The 21537-nt window shown below is 38.4% G+C and overlaps 1 protein-coding gene across 4 annotated transcripts in view; it reads right to left on the bottom strand.

Moving 5' to 3' along the window:
• Positions 1-21537, bottom strand: part of MAP2K5 (mitogen-activated protein kinase kinase 5) — a 254155-nt gene that overhangs the window by 197443 nt on the left and 35175 nt on the right. For all 4 annotated transcript variants that reach the window (XM_045823533.1, XM_045823535.1, XM_045823534.1 and 1 more), the window contains exons 4-7: positions 19300-19369; positions 15239-15279; positions 14178-14245; positions 6620-6668 (exon numbers count right to left, since the gene is read on the bottom strand). In XM_045823533.1, coding sequence (XP_045679489.1) covers positions 6620-6668; positions 14178-14245; positions 15239-15279; positions 19300-19369 — 228 coding nt within the window. The remainder of the gene's footprint in view (positions 1-6619; positions 6669-14177; positions 14246-15238; positions 15280-19299; positions 19370-21537) is intronic.

The following is a 21537-nucleotide window of genomic DNA, read 5'->3' as shown; positions in this document are numbered from 1 at the left end:
GAAAGTTTAATGACAATTTGTTTGCCTGGGTCATTTCATTAAAGTTTGATAAAAGGTGTCAAAATGGAATGATATAACATAGCTCAAAAGGGTCAGGTCAGAGACAGAGATCAGAACACAGTCTCCAGCACTGCATGTAACCCATGCCAGAGAGCGCTGCACAGAAGCAAAGCCAAACTTGGGAGGACAACACACACACACACACACACACACACACACACGCACGCACGCGAGTGCGCCCTCGGTAATCTAAGTCACGGTGTGTAAATAGATCAGCCCCTGAAAAGTCCTCAGATGACCCCATAATTAACACTAAACAAACTGAGTAATGTTGGTGATTTTCCTAGAGTAGATATGGCTTTTTTTGGGAAATGATAAATTAGTATACAGCAATAAATGGGTAGAAATCATACGCTGATAGAAAAGTGCCAAATCAATGCCCTTCAAAATGCACATTTAGTCAAATATTATAAAGGAAAATACATATTTTATGATTTTAATAAAATCATATGGTTTTAATAAAGTTGTTTCCGTAATTTAAAATATAAAACAGCACACACATTTTCCCCAGGTTCTGTACAACTTTCATACCACAAATTGTACTCTCACTTGTATCACAAATAGTAGTGAATTATTTTAGTGCTCACAAAATAATGTTTTAGAGTTTCAAAGAACTCTCTAAATAATTATTTATCAGATTATATTTGATGCATTCAGTAATTTTCTACACGCTGGTCCACTTGCTTAAAAATTAACTGCCAACTTTATTCACTAAGTGGCTTCAATAAAAGTGTTATTTTCCATATAGCTAAAGCTTGGGAAAAGCCATACTAAGCCCTGGGAAAAAAAATCAATTTCCAGGGAATTGAACTGCCTTGCATGAGCAGAAAATGGATGGAGTTTTTAATTCAATATCATCTGGAAAAAAATAGTTTGCTTTCAGACCATTATAGTAAAGCTTTAACTATTTTGCTGTACCCTACACTTCCACCAATTGAATAAAGCAAGGCTTCATTTATCAAGGGAAATATTTTTCTTCTATACATTTCTGAGGCTGAAGCTTCAGAGAACTGTGATAATTAGAAGTACAGTGCAGGTAACAGAACCAGCTTCCCTTCCAAGCCATTTGCCAAGTCCCTAAAAGAATACTGGCAGATATAATGTGTGTATACTGGCAAGTTCTGCACCCATTTTAATTGTAGTACAACCTAATTGATGCAATTTGCTATTAGCTAATTACCATATTTTGGGTCAGTGGAGAAATAATAGACAAGTCAGAAAAACTGGCAACTATTTCCCCATTCCAGGGAAATTCTGTTCTTTACTATCTTCATATTACTAATATTTTTTAAAAGTATTTTAACCTGTGTAAAAGATGTGGTATGAAGAAAAGAGCACATGATTCTGGACCAAATGATAGACTTTAAGATGGCATTAAAGGGAAAAAGAGCACATAAAGCAACTCGAGATGCTACACCAACAGAGTTGCTGTTGGGTTGGCTTTGATGGATGAAGGATATGTATGTAAATACCCATATCTACCAGTGGGTAGAATAGGCTAATTCCTTTGAAATACTTCTCTAATATTCTAAACATGATTCTAACAACCTAAGTTGTACCATTAGCTTGCCCAACAAGCTGCAGCATCATCACAGTTTGAAGTAAATTTCTAGGAGAGAGGTATTTCACTCGAGTCCACAAATTCCGAATTAGCGGCACTTGAGATTTAAGGGTACACAGACTGCAGCTGTGGAGTATAGTCATGTCCCCTCCACCTCCATTACTCTGTCAGGGCCTTCCAGGTAAAAGGACCAGTAGTTTCCTCTCAGAAAAATATACACACCTGGACATACTGATATTCCACATTTCCAATGATACACTGGGATAGACCTAGGACTTTGGAGGGTGTTTGATTTTGTGGCCTTTTGTTGGGGGAAAAGAAGGCAAAGGAATAAGTAGGGCATGTGTCTGAGCAGCTTCAACCATTATAATCCCAACATACAGTATTTTTACCTCTACTACCTGCCAGGTTGGGAAGAGAAGGGAAGCAGCCCCTCCCACCCCTACCGCCCCCAGCATTCCCAGTACTACAGCCTGAGGAGGAGTGGTGGGCACCCCAAACAGTCAGAGATCGGGAATGTTGTACGTTGTGTGTGTATATGTGTGCTAAGTACTATGTAAGTAAATTCAAGGATAGGGATTTGGAATACCTCAGATAATGAGGAAGATTGTAAATGTCACATCAAGATAAAAATGGTTTTGAACAAGTTCCGGAACGATGTCACTTAAATAGACAGTATCCATAAAAAAATGGGTAAAGTATTCCTACAATGTTTTATTAAAGTTCCATAGACCTTTGTCTGACCTATGAACTCACTGATAGATTTTTATATTTTGAAATATCAGATTCTTTTTACTTATTTGAATTTTCTAATTTTATATGGTATATAAATATTATTGATGTAAAAAAAGTTTCACAAAGGGAAAACTATTAGAGCCAACCTCATGAATTGATTATAAACAAAATTTTCGGAATTTCATAGCTCTGATCAAAATGTATTACTTTAATTGATTTCAACTATGAAAAATCATTAAAGGAATCAACAAACAGCTAATAACATTTTTGCCTTTTTAGTTTAGAGAAGCACATTAATCCAACTTTTCAAAATGAAACACAGGAAGAGTGCTCATTATGATGCACAAATGGTGTTTTTAAAAGCCACAGAGTACATTTATATACCATAGGACCAGATACCATAAAAAGCACAAAATTTTACAGCGCTGTACGCATGAAGCCTCATTCACGCAGGTTATACAGCCAGTCAGGGCTAGAGCTCAGTCTTGCACATGTTCCTCTGGAGGCTCCGCCTCAGCAGTTGGCCTCCCGTGTCAGGATGGAGGGGCGCCCCCGACCCATGGTCCCTGGCCCACAGGAGGAAAAGCCATCAGATGGAGGGCACTCACCAGGTAAAAGCAATTTTGTTAGGTACGGCATTTGTGTCTAAGAAGAAAACTGCTTTTTAAATCACATAGCTCTTTATATAGAAAAGAGGTGAAATAAAATTCTTATTCAATAAATACACCAAAATCAATTTTAAATAAAAATTTTAAAAAGCACATAAAAGACAAGCTAACAGACAGAGGTGAGGGTGGATGGAGGAAGAAAAAGCCATGAGAGTTATGATTACATGTCAACTGCCAAAAAGGCAAATGACCTGGGAGAAAAGGCTGGCACCAGGCCCTGCCCCAGCTGCGAGAGAGGTGGGCGCCGTGGAAGAAATGCAAACGTGAAAACCAGGGCGGAAAAGTTATGTGTGTGTGGGTAGAGGAGTAGTGTAGTTTGGACTTACATACACAGTCTCATTTATGTTTCGGTTTTCATATGGAATCTAAGATGAGCTGTAAGAATCTAAGAGTTTTATATGCTGGTAAGAATTAGTTTTAAAGCTAATTTTACAGTATAATACCTATTTTTCTTCCGCCTTTTTTTTTGAAACACAAAAACTTTTCCAAAGGCATTTGAAGTTTTCAAAATACAAGTAAAAAATACAGCAAGATCAGAATTAGTTCTAGATCTGTGACTTCTCAGTACATTTACACTTGATTTATGAGGAATAAAAAAAATACTGTCACAAAATCTCCTACAAGATCTAAAACACAAAATGAGGAAAAACAACTTTAGAAATGCAAAGGTCAAAGTTACACATACTTGAAATAACTGTGCACTTTTTAAATCTTTTAAATTGACCCACTGAGCCATTTTTAATCAGTTTCAAATCAAGGGCCAATGTTAAAATGAAGTGAGAAAAACACATTCAGAAAACACATAATTGGTACTGATTTATAGTCCTAAGTAAAACATGCCAAAAATACTTTACGATTTTTTTAGAGCTGGAAAAAAAGGAATCCTCTGTTTAAGCAATAACAGAAAAATGGTGTCTCTATTCCAAACACTAAACGTTAAACTTTTACAAAAGTGCTTGATTTAATATAATATTAATGAAATTAATGGGGAAAATGAAATGGAATTCAATTATGGATCAACAAAGAAAATATTCTTTGTTTATTGTCTGCCTGTGTTAAGAAGAATCAGTACCTATCGCTGATAAATCATTAAAATAAAAATGCTCAATTAATCCTTATTTTATATGTAAAGGTCTGCTAGAAACTAGTCCTATCACTAGACCTTTGCTTCACAAATCGAAGCAATAATGGTTTCAGAAAGCAGTCACACTCTATGAGCAGACAATTGGAGAGATTTAGTAAATCCCACTTTAGAGAGCAGAGACTAATCGGAAAACACAAGCCAGTCAAATGTTTCTTATGAACTGTTGACACTATATCAATGCGGAATCAATTGGTGGCATTTACTCTGAGTGACAGAAAAGAAATAAATATTTATATCACATAACCTATATCAATGAACCCAGGCTGAAAGCTATTTCTAACCTGTCAATATTTGATTATCTTGAAGAATCATGTCCCTTTCTTTTAATGATTAATATGAATTCCTTATTAAATCTAAGTGGAGGCTAGTGGAAAGGCAAATCATTATTAATGCTTGAGAGCATAAACCACTAAAATAAAAAACTACGCTCAAGTGTTAAAGTATCGTTAAATGTGACTTACATCTTCCATATCAAGTGGTGTTAGTGTTCAGCCCAGAAATTTATGGATGCCCACAACTGTGCACATTACCGCGCTGCAGTGCAATCTCGCTCCCTCTTTAGTTACCCTGTAGCACCAGCAAACTGAGGAATTAGTAGAAGAAAAAGGTATTTTTGAAGATTTTCAATAGTGGTGGTAGGGGGGTGTTTTGTTTGCTTTTGTAAATGAAAGAAAATATAAAAGGCTAATCCTTAAGAGAAAGAAATGCCACCCTATTTAATGCGGGGTTACCACATTCCCAAGGGAAAGCAGTAAACAATCTTCAAGTGTCAAAAATCACTGCCATGACATCCTCCACTGAAGAGAACCTCAAAACCAAGAACATTAAGATATTTATGGTAGTAGGTTTGGTGTCAAAACACTAGAAACGTTTCTGAATGTTTATTTTTCCAGTAGAAATAAACTCTTTTTCATTTTTGAAAGGGGAATCTATGACAGGTTATTTTCCATTGCCTGAGTTGAACAAATGTAGTTAAAGCTTCTTAATTTATGTCAATTTTGAAGTATATTTTCCAGCTGAAGAACACAAATGACTTATACATAAATTACAATTAGTAATAAGATGTTGAAGATAAATAAACATCCTAGGCTCAATATTTCTGCTTTTAGTCCAGTTTTGTTTCATACTGGTTCTGAACACAGAGTACCAGAGGGACACACAGGGGAACCTCAATCCAGACAAACCTTTGACTGCTTAAAGTTAAAAATACTAGATAAATACGATCTAAAATTCTGAGACCGCATAGATTACACATGTAACGCCAGATTCCCCTCAGCTGTACATACAATGTGGAAGAACTAGAATCCACACTCTGGATGATGATCGGATGTCAAAACCGCATCAACTTACTTTTTCTGACTGTGTTCAAGGGACTGTGCACTAAATAAGGAAGGCTTCCAGAAGCACCACTACACAGTCACCGTTTCAAGGCAAACAAATCTATTAGGCCACAAAGTTACAGGTGATAGTAAAGGACAAGCATGAGGACCCTGCTTTGTCTTCTTGACATGCTCCACTACAAGTCCTTGATTCATGAAATGCCAATGAGGCTTGGAGAGGTCAGCGTGTGAAGGCACTGAATAAGCATCTGAGATAATTAAGATTTCAGCCTTCGAAACATGGACGGGAAGTGAACAGCAGTTAAGAAAATCAATAAGAGTCTTTTATTTGCAGTGACACAGATGTCTCAGTCAATAGAGCCTAATAGGCAGGCTTAATCGCAATGGACAGGCGCCTGCCTCCAAGGCTATCAAAGGGCTTCCTCTATAACAAACATTAAAACGCATTTATGTTGCTACTGAAGAATCGAGGACCCTGTAGGTAGCTTAATTTACCAGTGTATGTTTAAAAGCAGTACACTATTTCAGATGTGTCCATTCACTTGAACCGGAATCAGTGAGGAGTAAGTGGCCCGCAGGCCTGTTTGTTCCTGGCTGGGGGGTTGGGTCATGCCGCTGGAAGGTGGCCGGTCGACCAGGCAGAGCGGGGCTCCTGAAGCCCAGGAATTTTAAATGCCAACAATCTCTCGTGATTCTATTTCTTTGAAAAGCCGGTGTTAGTCTCAGGACAAAAGAACTGTACTAAGGTGAAAAAGTAACAGTTTGGTTTACTTTTTTCCCCAAACATAATGAGAGAAATAGTCACCTCAGGACACAGGGCCGTTTTGACAACCCGTGGGGTTGACACACTTGTTCAGAACTGATTGACTTTTTTTGAACTGAGAAGGCAGCAGGGTGTGTGCATGGTACTTCAATCTGCTGGGAGTGAAACCCATTAGCACAGTTTGAAAAACGTGCTGCAAATTGTTCTGCCAATCAAATTAAGCCATGTAATTCATTTATGACAAGAAGGAATTCACAGACCCTATCTGTTTGTTAAGTTTATGGACACAAAAACTGGACAATAATAAGTTACTACTATCTGAAAATATTAATCTGTAATGACACCTACCTGGCCATTGGCTAATATTTTTTTCAGTTCAGCAGAAGACTTCTTTAAGCTGAAAAGGGAAGACATAATTTTTAATGGTAAGATCGACCCCTCTGAACACCACTGAAAGTTCCAGAGTAAAACATACATATAGGGACTGCATTCTTTATATCTTTCTTGTACAATATTTTTTCAAAAGTAACTGGCCAAATGGCAAAGCTATTAATAAAGTGACTGAAACCCCATTAGTAATTTAAGTAATAAAGACGCCTACAGTCAAAAGGAAGCTGGAGCACTGCAGGCTACTGCAGAGACGGCGTTTGGCTGTTCGTTCTGCTGCCTCTGGGTAGCCTTGCAGTGGCTATTTGATGTGAGCTCTTCATCTGCCAAGTCCAAAGTATTTCAACCATGCACTCTTAGAATGTTCACAACAAGCAAAGATTACAGAACTTTAAAAGATAAAATGGTTTAAATGCTGATGGTTTAAATGGTTTAAATGCTACAGTTAGAGTTAAGTTCAATTCCTGGGAAACAAATGTGCAGCAGAAATAACTCCTGGTACTCAACAGCTATGTGCTCTGAGACAGAGTCCTTATTCTCTCTGAACCTCAACTTCCGAAGGAACTTTCCTCCCTGTGTTACTCATCGGTACGGATAGATGTCTCTACTCCCACCACACCTGCCCCAAGACTGAAAGCTCCTTGAGGACACAGATCACAACTTACCTGTCTACACATTCCACCCTTGAGCCCAGCCCAGCAACCTGGCATGTGCTAAGTGTCCGATAAGGGTGATCACTGTTCTGGTTGTTACCATATGTTGGTCTCTCTCTCTCTCTCTCTCTCTCTCTCACACACACACACACACACACACACACACTGACTCAGCACTTCTAATGTTATATTTGAGAAAATCTCAGATTTCAAATTTGGCCACACTCACTATTCCCAGTTGTAATTGTTCTTCTTACTAAATACTTCTTAAACTTCTGCTATGGTCAAATGCAGACGATGAAGCCTTAGTCTTTACTTTTCTCAGATGTTATAAAGCATGCCCTCAACCAATGGTTCTAAACTTCAATAATGTCCTCCCAAGTCGAAGAATGCATGTACCTAAGTGGCAGTTAAGAACTTTCTAGAGTGGAACTAAAGCTGAAACATATACCAAAAAATAAACAGCTGCCTTAAATTGGTCCACTTAAAAAAAACAATAATAGCAGTTCCTTTTACTGAGTGATGACCATGTGCCAGGCACAGTGCTAAACACTCTTACTTACTATCCTGATTTAATCCTTACAATAACTATACACCTGTGCAGAAGTTTAGAGAAACTGGCCTGTGGGATATAATTACTCTCAGTTTACAAAGCAAAACAAAACACCCACTAAGGTACAGACCTTGCTCAAAGTCAGTCTACCTCTCTTAAATACATACTCTTCTTCCTGAGTAACATTTAGATCCCTCTGTTTCCACAGATAACTCCCAATTTAATAGTTGCAATTATTGTAAAAACAGAAGTTACCAAACAATGCCTGGGAAATGTTTCTCCACAGATTCCATTTTATCATACAACTCGAAATAATAACATTTTGATTCGCTGCATTTATAAAACACTTTTCATGCAAGAAAAAAAATGTGATTCCTTGATACAACTTCATCAATCTTCTAACACCAGAGGTAGATATACAGAAAGTCTAATCATCCTAATTTTACAGCAAGAGAAAATCAAGACGTTTGGGAAAGGTCTTGCCTTGGCAGTGGGACTTGAATTCCATAATTACGGCCTAGAAACACCACGTGGATTAGTAAGCTCAGTTTGATAGCAGTCGTGCACCTAAGGCAAAGACCAATTCATGCTCTGAGGTAACAGAGGAAAAAGCTGATTCCATTCATTATGCCAGAATCTGGTTACCAACTTCGGTTAAAAAAAAGGAAAGTATTTCTATGTATTCTGGCATTTTCTTTGTGCCCCAGTTGACTTGATATTTTATTCACTGGTATGGTCACAGTGACTTTTAAAAACCACTTTTAAAACCTTTTTAAAATTTAAATGTGATACAATTATAACCTGGTTATGACACTTTAAGAGGGACAATGAGATAGCCAAAGAGTAACAGGGTGAGAGGTCTAGAAATAATGTCATATCAGAAAAGCTGAATGAGTTCGGAGAATTTAATCCAGAGATAAGGCTTAAAGGGCATCTAAGTTAATTAGCAGTTAGCTAGTTCATTCTTTCATTCATTCATCCATTCATCCATTCATTCATTCAAGCATTACTATCTCCTATGCCCCAAGCATGATTCCTCCCATTGTCCAATTTGAATATGTTACAGTCACTGCCCTCAAAGAGCACAGAATCTACTGGGGACAGAGGTAGTTATAATACAATGTGCTAACTGCTACAGTAAAGCAAGCAGAAGGGGGTTATGGGAATTCATAGAAGGGGTACTTGGTGTAAACTGGGAAGTACGTAATAATCAGGGATGGTGTTTAGAAGAAGTAACAGCTTTGTTCCTCAAAGATGACCAAAGTTAGCCAGACTGAAGGCAGAAGAGGGGGTTAAAAGAGGAGAAAAGCAGGAAAGAGGCAGAAGCAGATGTGAAAACCCAACAGGGTGAAAGAAGAAATGTGACCCATTAAGGGCCCCTGTCTTTATCAGCAGACCTGGAATGTCAGTTAAGAAGGAGCAGGAGTGGCAGGCTGGGCGGCTGGAGTGGGCTGAGCACCCACATACGAAGGGCCAGTGCTCACCAGCTGTAGAGGGTACACTTCACCCTGAAGATTGTGAGAAGCAGTAAAAGCAGAAATGATGGGCTTAGAACTCACATTAGCAAGACAGTTCTGACTGCAGTGTGAAGGAGGGACTTCAGTGGGGCAAGACTGGAGGGAGGAAATGATTAGGAGGCTGTAGCAGTGATCTAGAGCCGAAACAGCCTTTGCAGCAACTGGGGTGCTGGCAAGTAGACACACTCCAGAGTGACTCAGGCGGCAGAACCTACAAGTGTAGGAACTGACTGGATGTGGGGCTGAGGGAACCCTGGGAGGCAGCACAGGATATTGGCAGGTCATCTGGAGTAAGCAACGGAAATAGATATGGGAGCATTTACTGAGAGAGGAAATCTAGGAGAATTATGTTTAGAGGGAAGATGACTGGAAGAGTTATCATCTATTAGAGAGAACAGCCCTGTTCTGAGGGCTGAACCAAATCTTTATGAATAGGTAGTAAAGGGAGACAAATCTCAGCTCACAAAAAAGAACATCCTAAGATTTAGTACATGAAAACGGAAGGGGCTGCCCCAGCCAACAGAGTGCATTCCTGCCACAGAGCTATTCAGGAAGAGCCTGGATGACCACCCGGCCAGGAGTGAGTTAAGCATCTAAGGAGAGCAGGAAAGATTGGGCTTCTCATTCTCATTCTGCACATCACAGGCAAGGAGTTGGCAATGGCACTCTCCTGCTGAAAGTCGTCTAATGGTCTGCCAATACACTGGGGAAAATTCAAACACAAGGCCCTGCATGATGTGGCTCCTGCCTACCTCCTTTTCTCCCATCACTCCTATTGCTTTCCTCTCCTCTCTCCATACCTTCCCCAGCTCAGCACCCTTCCCTGTGCACCAGGCAAACTGGCCTACTTACCAACATGCTGAGCTCCTTCTCCACCCCAGGATGTTCACATATGCTCTCCCCTCCCTCTGAAAGGCCCTTTTCTGGCTCTTGACGCAGCTTCATCCTCATCCTTCTGGGAAAGATCACTCTTCCCCAGAAAGTCTTCCCAAAGCACCCAGTCTAAATCTAGCCATATTCCTCCCTAGTGTGCTCTCCCTTCAAAACTTGCCTGTTTCCTTTATAACATTATAAAGTATAATTATTTGTATATTTGGACTTTTTTTGTCTGTGTGACTATTAGGTAGCAAGCTCCAAAGGAGAAAGACCACACTGTGTTCCTAGTGTGTAGGGAAGCACCTAATGAAGAAGGCACTCAAATACTTTTGATTAGCTATCAACATGGGGCACAGAACACGGCCAACCCAGGGTGGCATATTAAAGTCACCTGGAGGACTTTTTCAAATTGCATTCCTGCCATAACAGAAATCACTACTGGGGCAAACTACTGTTGCTATTAGGGAGGCTGTCATGCCCTATGGGAAGATGTTGCAACAAAAGGCCGAGAACCACTAGATCAGACAGCCTCTGTCCTACCTGAAGACTTCATAAAACTCTGTGAATATAAATGACACTTTTTAAAAAGCCAAGCCAGTTCACTCATGTTTTTAAAACCAAGTCTGAGAGAACTGAAAAGTTATCCTGCTTCTTCTCTATCTTACAATTCTTTTCAACTCTATCCTCTTTTTATGCAATGATAAGATTTGACCTAAAACACCAGGAAAAGTCCTGGTTTTTCCTCAAGGCTCATGATCAGCCTATGTGAACAACATCTTTTCTGGAAGTAGCGGTTGTAATTAAGTGCCCTGCCCTCTTTGAGTTGAGTGCAACAACTGACCTTCAGTCCCCATGCAGTCACTCTGCTGGGCCATGGCTCACATGCTCAGGAAGCAGGACGAGAAGCCACAGGGCCGAGTCCCTGGATGATTACTAAGAGACCTACCCCCATGACCACAAGACAGATGGTCCACTGGTGAACAACCAGGCTGTGTTTTAAGACAGAATGAATTGCTTAAGACGGAAACACCCTATAAGGGTGGTGTGTTCATAGCAGGAAAGCTGATGCATAGATACACCGACACCATAATAAAGCAGTCAAGGAAGTGACTTTTGGGGAGGGGACAGAAGTATAAAGACAGAGTCCGAAGGAGAGACTTTAAATGACCTATACAGTGAAGTCCCCTGACAAAAAAACCAAAACCAGAACCAAGACTCGGGGTTAAGAGGGAAAAGAGAGGTATAGAAGGGCAAGCAGAAGCCTAAACGGCATCTCAGTTGATGAAGGGCTGTGTAAATACTGGCTACAGCCCTAAACCCAGGAAAATCTGGACAAAGAATGGGAAGGCTTTTTGTGGTTTGATGTTGGCCTATCAGTCACCAATGTGAATACACACATACATGCAGAGCAATCACCTTCACAGGGTCATTGTCAAGTAGAGGCGTACCTTGTTTTATTGTGCTTTATTTTACTTTGAAGATACTGTGTTTTTTACAAGTGGGAAGTGTGCAGCAACCCTGCGTCGATCAAGTCTATTGGCACCATTTTTCTAACAGCATTTGCTCACTTTGTGTCTGTGTCATATTTTGGTAATTCTTACAATATTTCAAAGTATGTCATTATTAGTGTATTTGTTCTGGTGATCTGTAGTAAGTGATCTTCGATGTTACTATTGTAGTTGTTTGGGGGAGTCAAGAACCACATCCACATAAAACAGCCAACTTAATAAATGGGTGTGTTCTCACTGTTCCACTGATTGGCCATTTCCCTGTGTCCATGTGTCTATCTGTCTGTCTGTCTGTCTCCCTTCCCCTCCTTCCTGTGGCCTCCCTATTCTCTGACACAGAACAATATAGAAATTAGACCCAATTAATAACCCTACAATTGCCTCTAAGTGTTCAAGAGATAGCTAGAGAGGAGAAGTCAGTGAAAGCCTGAAAGCTTCAAAGCTTCAAAGGACAGGCAGACTCTCTTGTTAGGTGCTAATGTAGCTGGTGACTTTCAGTTGAAGCCAGGGCTCATTTGTCATTCTGAAAACCCTAGGGCCCTCAAGAATTAGGCTAAATCTGCTCTACCTATGCTCTACAAATGGAACCTCAAAGCTTGGATGATAGCACATCTGTTTACAACGTGGTTTACTGACTATTTTAAACCCACTGTTGAGATCTACTATGCAAAAAAAAAAAATCTTTCTCAATATTACTGTTCATTAACAATGTGCCTGGTTACCCAAGAGCTCTGATAAAGATGTACACAAAATTAATGTTGCTTTCATGCCTGCACACAACATCCATTCTGCAGCCCATGGATCAAAGTAATTTTGACCTTCAACTCTTAAGAAATACATTTTGTAAGGCTATAGCTGCATAGATAGTGATTCCTCTGATGGATATGGGCAAAGTAAACTGAAAACCTTCTGGAAGTAATTCACCATTCTAGATGCCATTAAGAACATTTGCAACTCCCAGGAAGAGGTCAAAATATTAACATTAACAAGAGCTTAGAAGAAGTTGAATCCAACCCTCACGGGTGACTTTTAGGGGTTCAAGACTTCAGTGGAGGAAGTAACTGCAGATGTGGTGGAAAGAGCAAGAGAGCTAGAATTGAAAGTGGAGCCTGAATATGTGAGTGAATTGCTGCAATCTCAAGCCAAAACCTGAATGAATGAAGAGTTGCTTATAATGCATGAAAAGGAAGTGGTTTCCTGAGATGGGATCTCCTCCTGGTAAAAATGATGAGAGGACTGTTGAAATGACAACAAAGATTTAGAACATTCTATAATCTTAGTTGACAAAATAGCCGGCAAGGTCTGAGAGAACTGACTCCAATTTTGAAAGGAGATCTACTGCGGGTAAAATGCTACCAAACAGCATCACGTGCTACAGAGAAATCATTTGTGAGAGGAAGAGTCGATCAGTGTGGCACACTTCACCGTCACATTTTAAGAAACTGCCACAGCCACCCCAGCCTTCAGCAGCCACCACCCTGATCAGTCATCCGCCATCAGCATTGAGGCCAGACCCCCCACCAGCCAAAAGATTGGGACTTGCTCGAAGCTCAGATGATGGCTGACATTTTGTAACAATAAAGTACTTTTAAATTAAGTTCTGTACATTTTTAGACATAATGATATTGCGCATTTAATAGACTATAGTATAGTGTAAGCATAACTTTTATATGTTACCGGGAAACCAAAAAATATGTGTGACTTGCGTTATTGCATTATTTCCTTTATTGTGGGGGTCTAGAACACGTGTACTAGCTGAATAACTGAATGTGCAACAGAGACAGCCTAGAATGCTATCAACTGAAGCAGGTCACTCCTTCTACTTGAGCACTGTGAGGGTCTGGAAGTTCTCAAGCCTGTCCAAAAAACACATTTTAAAAGGCTCAAGTCTCTAGTAGTATCCATCACAGTGTGGGGCAATGTTACTATGAATTCATGGAAATTATTTTCATTCCAAAATAGCTTCAATCTCCTATGCAACACAAAGATACAAAAATGAGCAACATGGCTGATCAATTTAAATTTTACCACTTCACTCGTTCCTTGCCTCTTTCTGGTTAAGATACTGCTAAAAGATGAAAAACCAAGCATTAAATAATTCATAAACCAGACCATCAAGGCATAAAATAATCAAATCACTGAATTTCCTGTATAACTTGGTAACTGAAGGAAAATCACTCCGTACACCAAAAGTAACAGTTTAACACACTGAATTTCATCTTTCTCTATGAGGCAGGTTTTCTCTTTTCAGTCAGTATGTAGCTAGGGTTACCCAATTGTTCAAATTTCTTCTTAGCCACATACACATTTTTTGGTCTTCAGGAGAAGAGGTGACAACCCCACCCCACTGCCCCTCTCCCCAACTTTGCAGATAATCACGAGTATGGGCACATATCATTCGCTTGTCCTTACCTATTGCTTGGAAGTGCATCCGAGACTGCTGGGCTGCTGTGTTGAGAGGGTCCAGCTCGGGTATTCACCTGCAAGTACAGAAAGACTCTTGATCAGTTTTGTGTTCTGAGGATACAGTTCTAATTAACCTATAATTTGCCACAAATTTCTCATTTCACTATGAAGGTTAATTAGTTTGTTGCCAGACAGACCCATGGTTCGAATCTATTTAGTATATAGGTTACAGAACTATACAACCTGTATATTACATAATACTCCATTACTGTCATTACTCAAATAAACAGCGCTGGAGAAAAGGAGAGATAAATAGGGAAAATTTCTAATTCATTGTCTAGAATTGAGTTCAATTCTAGAGAAAAATTCCATTTAGTGTTTTGTTTCGTTTCACATGCAAAAAACCAAGCCTCATATGTTCAAAAAAGTGTGTTAAGAATACATCCAGGGGTTTGTACTGAACCTCAAGATGTCACATCCATCCAGCTCTAAAACCAAGCAGAACACTGTAGAATGTTCCATGTTCACTAAAAAATGAATCCAAGTAATTAATTATAAAATGTTTGAATCTAAAAGTCAGCTTTTCTTTCAAATATAAAGCCTTAAACAGAAACCCAGAATTCAAAATACACAGAACAATTAAAAAGACATCAAATAGATACATGTTTTTAGCATAAATATGTCAAAAGAAGAGACAGGTGGGTAATCTGTACGCACTATGCTTATGTGCTTAATTAATCACTGAAACAAAGTCTATATTTTCACGTAAGTAAATCTTTGTGGAGACCAGAACCCAGGATCATTCTGAAGAAACAGATCAACAAAACAATTCCAAATAATAAAACACATGACAACAAAACCCCTGTATCCAAACATATACACATATTAAGCATCTACTACAGAAAAACCCCCCTCCACCTTCCATTTAAAAAAAAGAAAAGAAAAAGAAAAAAAAGAGATCGCTTGTCAGAGCTTGAGAAAGTGCAGTTTTATTTGACATTTCAATAAGTGGAACACAGCATTACAAATCCATCTAACTTTACTGAAACAATTATTGAAATTCGTACCTTCAGGCCATGTATGTTCCGTTCCCCAGGAGGCTTGCAGGCTGAAACAGTAATTGACTAAATTGTAGAACACATCAGGGCCATTTACAAATTTGCTCAAAATGAATCGTTTAAAAAGAAATGAGGGTGACACCAAAATTAGCAGAGAGAAATGATTGAAAAGTGGCTCCCAAGACCCAAAGTGGGAATTATGAACCAGGGTTTTTAACTTGCAGGAGTGAGCATTTATAAATGCAGAGCTTTCTGACACCACCTCATATAAATTCCAATTTCTGCTTAAAACATATAAAAATCAAGTTAACTGAGCTAAAATGATTAAATTCCTTTCATAATTCAAATTTCTGCAACCTTTCCTCACTCTATTATATTGTATATCTGCTATCACTTAAACTACTTTGAAAATCGCTAGGTTTTGGAGGGGAGCAGAGGAGTGGGAACAAGGTCTTTTAATGCCAAAATGACTGTTAGAGATTCTAAGATGGAATATTCAAGTCTGAATACTATTAGTTTGCACAGCAATAAGCAGTCAAATTTATTAAAATATAGAGATATCACTAATTTTATGACATTTCTTGCAAATCTTGACATCTGGTAATATTTAAGTCTAAAGATAAAGCAGTGCCAAGAAAAATAATATTAATTTCCTGACACCATACTGAGTTAGATGTTAGTATTTTTCCAATTCAGCAAATGCTTCTTCGTCAAATGTTAAAAACACAAAAGCTTCCTGCCCATGTTACAAGCTGCTTCCATCAGAAAACTACAGTGCCCTACATATTATATGTTAAGGGGCTGTCAATTTTGATAGATTGTTTGGGGAAGGATGAATTTGATTTTTTTTTTCTCCTTTCTCAGACGTACATGTTTCCTGTTTCTGACAACAAGAAATACAGCTATTTAATAATAACATGTGAGTAATAATTACAAAGCCCATCAGTCGATTTGATTTTGTATATTTCAAGTGTACTCAAATTTATTATTTTCCTAGAAAATATATCTAAATCTTAATAAAGAATTTTTATTTGTTTTCCTAAAATACATTAAAACCAGGACTCAAATCTTCTTAAAATGGAAATTAAATTTTTGAACAAAACAACGGTCACATACATTTGATGTTCAGTCCTTGGGGGACCATTCCTAAGACAGCGTTTCAGAGCGTTTTTTCGCTGAAGTACCCAGTCCGTTCAAAAAACTTCATTTAATAAGAAAGGGGCTAACTAAGGAATTAGAGACAGGCATCAGCTCTTTTTTCCCCCCAAGAGTGTAGTGGTTGCTGAGGAGTAGGGGGTATAAGGGGGTTAAATGAGAATGGGGAAAAAATACAATAAAGATTAAATCAACTCATGGCTTACCTTAACTTCTGCCTCTTTGCTCAATTGGCTTCTCAAACCTTTATAACTGAAAATCTGAACAGTATTCAAAAACCTAGTACCTCATATTCCCTAAAGTTATAAGTCAGAAGTTACTATAAAGCTAGTGAATTTTCATACTTACTAACATATAACATATTTTTTAACAACAGAAAGGACTCAGCTACAAGCTTGAAATGAGAACATCTGATGTTAGAACAGAAACTTGACCTCCTGTCTTTCTCACTTATTCTGTGTACAGATTCTTCTTAACATGGGGCCTGACCACAAAAGGTGGCCCTAACCAACTGTGTAGACCCTGTTAATACACCCAATATGTCTATATCCTAATTGTACAAGTTTGCATAATCTCACTTATCTAGATATGATGTAATTAAGTAAGCAAAAGCAAAAGAACACAAAAAACTAAAAAAGTTGTACAACAGCATGTACAAAAACAAACAAACAAACACAAAAATCCATAAGGGAAGAGTGATTGAGTCTCCTAGTTTTAAAAATGTAAATTTAGCTTGGAAGAACTTTACTTAATAATTTACTGGGGCCTAACAGGCTCTGCACCAGGAACACGTGTGAAACATCCCATTCATTTTCTTCTTTTCAGGATCCTTTCACTCTACTCCACACTCCCAAAACCCCTCCCAACAACCCCACACACCTCTGTATCTTAACTTGCATGTCCTTCTACTTTCAGCAAATTATATTTTTTAAAAAAATTCTTACTCCAGCCCTGGCTGGTGTAGCTGGGTGGACTGAGTGTGGGCTGCAAACCAAAGGGTTGCTGGTTCGACTCCCAGTCAGGGCACATGCCTGGGTTGTGGGCCAGGTCCCCGGTAGGGGCCATGTGAGAGGCAACCACACATTGATGTTTCTCTCCCTCTTTCTCCCTCCCTTCCCCTCTCTCTAAAAATAAGTAAATAAAATCTTTAAAAAAAATTTCTTACTCCAACGATACATTAACCATTTATAAGTTGTGTGATTCTGAAATTACTGAACCTTCCTGAACTTCAATATTCTCACATAAACAATGAAAGCAATAATACCTAATAGGCAAAACTGTCAGGAAAATTGGAAATAATGGAACTTAATGCAGTAGTTAGTACCTGAGCAGAGCAGATGTCTGCAAGTGGTTATTACAATAGGAGGGAGGACAATGGCATAGGCAGTAACACTGAGACCAGCAGTACCACTGACAGGGACTGCTCAAAAAAAAAAACTTGAAAAGATTTTAGATATAAAGGTACATATTTTATTGAAAAATAAAAGGCCCACAGCACTGGGCCTATAATTATCCAAGAGACTGTACTTACTAGGGTTTGCTATAATAGCAGAGCACCAACATAATGCCATCAAGTAGGGAAGCAATTAATGGAAATTTTTCAGCAGGTAAAAAAAATATTCCTTGTGGAAAAACAATTTTGAAACTTGACCAAATTCTCCAGTCACTAAAAATATCACAAAATAATCTGCATCCTTGCTATTGGCCTAATACACAAAAGTGGCAACATTTCTTTCTCTTTTTTTCTGTTTTAGTTTTTAGTCCTCAAGTGCAAGAGAATTGGATTAATCATAGTCCTTGTTCCAGACACAGTATCAATGGCCCAATTTTATCTACTTAGCTCTTTAATAAGTTATTATTAACAATTTACTAAGTACTCCCAACCCCACTGCCTACATTAAGGTGAGAAGAGCAGCATGGCTCTTGAACCCAGAGCTTGTCGGCTGGCCGAGTCAACTGCCTTTGGAGACTTTATCAGTACAAATAAGAGCCTACTAGTTAACTGAGCCACTCAGTCTTCAGAGTGTTATCAGTAATGAAAGTCTAGAATGTTTAATTGGAAAACTCATACCATGATTATTTGTACAATTATCAGTTAACAAAACTAAGTTTAACCTTTAATTATTTCAGTTAAGTTATTTCTGGAAGAGTTACTTAGAGAATTTCCTTATCTGTTCCATCAGTTAGAAAATGGGGATTCCAAGTGGGGCAATGTATAATGGGTAATGACTTAGCAGTTTATGTAATGAAGCGGTTCTTTTTCTCCATTATTCAGATTTTAAGGGAACATTTATACAGAGGCACATTCATATCTGATATAAGGTCAGTAGTGACCAACCTAAAAGGGAAAAAGCATGCTATCTCACCAGGTGATTCACCAAGACTTACCTTAATCATCTTATATTTTTGAAGACTTAACAATTAAATCCCCATTTATGAGGACTTTCCCTTATTTAGAAAATGCCACCCCCCAAAATCAAGCACCAAACATTCTATCAGAAATTCTCTCCTAAGGCTCCTTGGTAAACCTCAGCTTCTGTACGGGCTGAAAGCTTCTCCAAACAGCAGCTTTGGCTGCTATCATGAGCCACAATTTATAAATACCAAAATTAAAGCCATTCATTTGCCTTGGTTTAGAAACCATGCGGACCCCCAAAGAGTTCTTTAAGCGAATGTAAGTATGTACTTCAAAAACAAAAAAACAATCTAGTTAGTTTAATTTACTCTAGTAAATTAGATATTTTATCTGCCATAACTACAATATAGGCTACAATCCCCATGACAATGAATGCTTTTTTTTTTCAAATTAAGAGCTAAACATCATGTTATGTGCATTTAAACCTTTGGAAAACATAACTGTTGATGAAACAGTTTACTGAAATAATCATTGTTGATTAGAATTTGTTCAACATTACCTCTTGGAAATATCTGCAGAGGCTCTATTAGCTGTCCATTTACTTGCTGTTCCATTACTGTGGAATAATACTGCAAAGAGATTATAGGAAGAGATTACTCAGTAATGTGTGAATACTGGCACGGGCACTCATGGGTTGTTTAACTCATAGTACTTTTGAAAATTGCTGGTACATATAAATCAGCCACGAGAATACTCTGTCCCCGGTTTGTACATTAAAATGACAACTGTGAATATTCAGTACTGAAAGCCCAGTGCCATGTTAGCCTCCATGCTGTCATTTATCTTTAAAAGTGAAATTGTTGATCAGGACTTGATTAGTATTTGATCTGTAGAAGTATTTTGAAAATGATATGTATTTTTTTTAAAAAACACAAAGCATTTTAGTGAAAATTTCTCAAATTGCCTCTTATTCTTTTCCCTGGATTTTGCAAAGCAAACTAAAGATGCCTCACACTTAGCTTGGACTTCTTTGCCAGCTAATCACACATATTCATATTTGTGTATAAAATTAACAGATAATGGAAATCCAGGTCATAGAGACTGTGGGATGAGCAAACAGGATATGATCCATCCAAAGATGACAGGACCGTCAGATAAAAAGGCGGCCCAGTTCATCATAAGCTCATCAGTGAGCCTATGTCCACCCAACCTGAAGATCGCTCCTGGGCCCTCACGTCCTTAAACTTGACAAACAACAAAGTGAGGCTCCTGGTGGCAAAATATCAACCATGAAAACGACTGGTTTTGTGTTTGAGGGGCTGTTGCAGAGCAGGACTCCCCTTTAATCTTTACTGTTTTTATATTAAAAACCCACAGAAAAATTTTCCTTGACCATTATTTGCTGACACTCTTAAGTTACTTTTTTAGAAGATATAGATATAGATCTTATTGTTCTTATGTACTTTACATTATTACACGATCAAGTTTTTTCCTTAATAATAAAGAGAATTATTTTTACATCATCTTAGAAATCATAAGTTCATAAGGCTAAGGCTCATGGCCCTAAAAACAAAGTGAAGATGAATTTCTGAAAGACACAAACTGACATAAGTGTACCCTGCTCTCCAAGGGCTTCCAACCTGTAAAGGAACCTGATCCTCTCCTTCTATGTATGTAAAAACTTATATACATACAGCATAAACACACGTGATATTCTCTGGAATACATTCTAAGGTGCATGTATTTCAGGAGACTCTATTCCTTAAAACCACAGAAATACAGTGCTCGCCATTACTCAACCAGTGATGACAAGTAAATGAAATATCAATCATGCAGGCTGTCAACCTTTTGGGACAGCAATAACTGTTAACAAGTAGTCTGGAAAAATTGTCCGAAAATGACTTGTTCCCGGCACACCAGTGTTTGAGGTTTCCATGGAAAATTAAGATGCCAGTGGCTATTTGGAACATTGCTCAGGTATTCTTTTTAATGGAAAATTTGCCGGTTATTGATCCACAGCATGTACCCCCTTGCTTCTGGAAGGCTGCGAGCAACTTTCCAATCAGTGGCTGTCAAAAAAATTACTGCCTTTTTATACTGATACAAGACAACAGCAGCGGTGGTATTCGCCTATAGTTAATGCTTTTCTTTAATTAACTGCTATGTACAATGGGTTAGTAATTTCAGCTACTACTTCACCACAGTCCTAAAATCAAAACAAATAAAATATCCTTATGCTTTATCTAACAAATTAATTATCGCGTTGTCTGCAACCGGTGCTTGTGGTCAAGGCTGAAAACAAACCACCTCCAAGGAAAGGGTCAGACGGGGGCAATGCGTTTTTTCCTACTATAAAACCTTGCATGCATGAAATTGACCTGTTTTCCAACTTTATTTATTTACCTCACAAAATAAATTTTAAAAAATGATTTCCCTTTGCCCTGGCTGGTGTGGCTCAGTTGGTTGGAGCGTCATCCCGTAACGGAAAGGTTGCGGGTTTGATTCTCGGTCAGGGCACATACCCAGGATGTGGGTCTGTTCCCCAATTCGGGGGCATTCGGGAGGCAACCAATCAATGTTTCCCTCTCATATAGATGTTTCTCTCCCTTCCTCTCTTTCTGAAAGCAATGAAAAACAAATTTCCTTGAGTAAGGATTAAAATACATATTTTTCAAAGAATGGTTTCCCTTTTATTTCTGACCTGTGCCAAATCAACTGGTAAACTATGTGTATTTTTATAATCATTGTAAGAATTTTTTAGCAATTTATAAACATCTCTTTGTACTATATAATTAAC

The sequence above is a fragment of the Phyllostomus hastatus genome, unplaced genomic scaffold (genome assembly GCF_019186645.2).
Source record: "Phyllostomus hastatus isolate PE091 unplaced genomic scaffold, TTU_PhHast_1.1 phas_scaffold_501, whole genome shotgun sequence".
NCBI classification, from domain to species: domain Eukaryota; kingdom Metazoa; phylum Chordata; class Mammalia; order Chiroptera; family Phyllostomidae; genus Phyllostomus; species Phyllostomus hastatus.
Note: the sequence above shows the minus strand (reverse complement) of the source record. Positions and strands in the feature narration are given on the sequence as shown.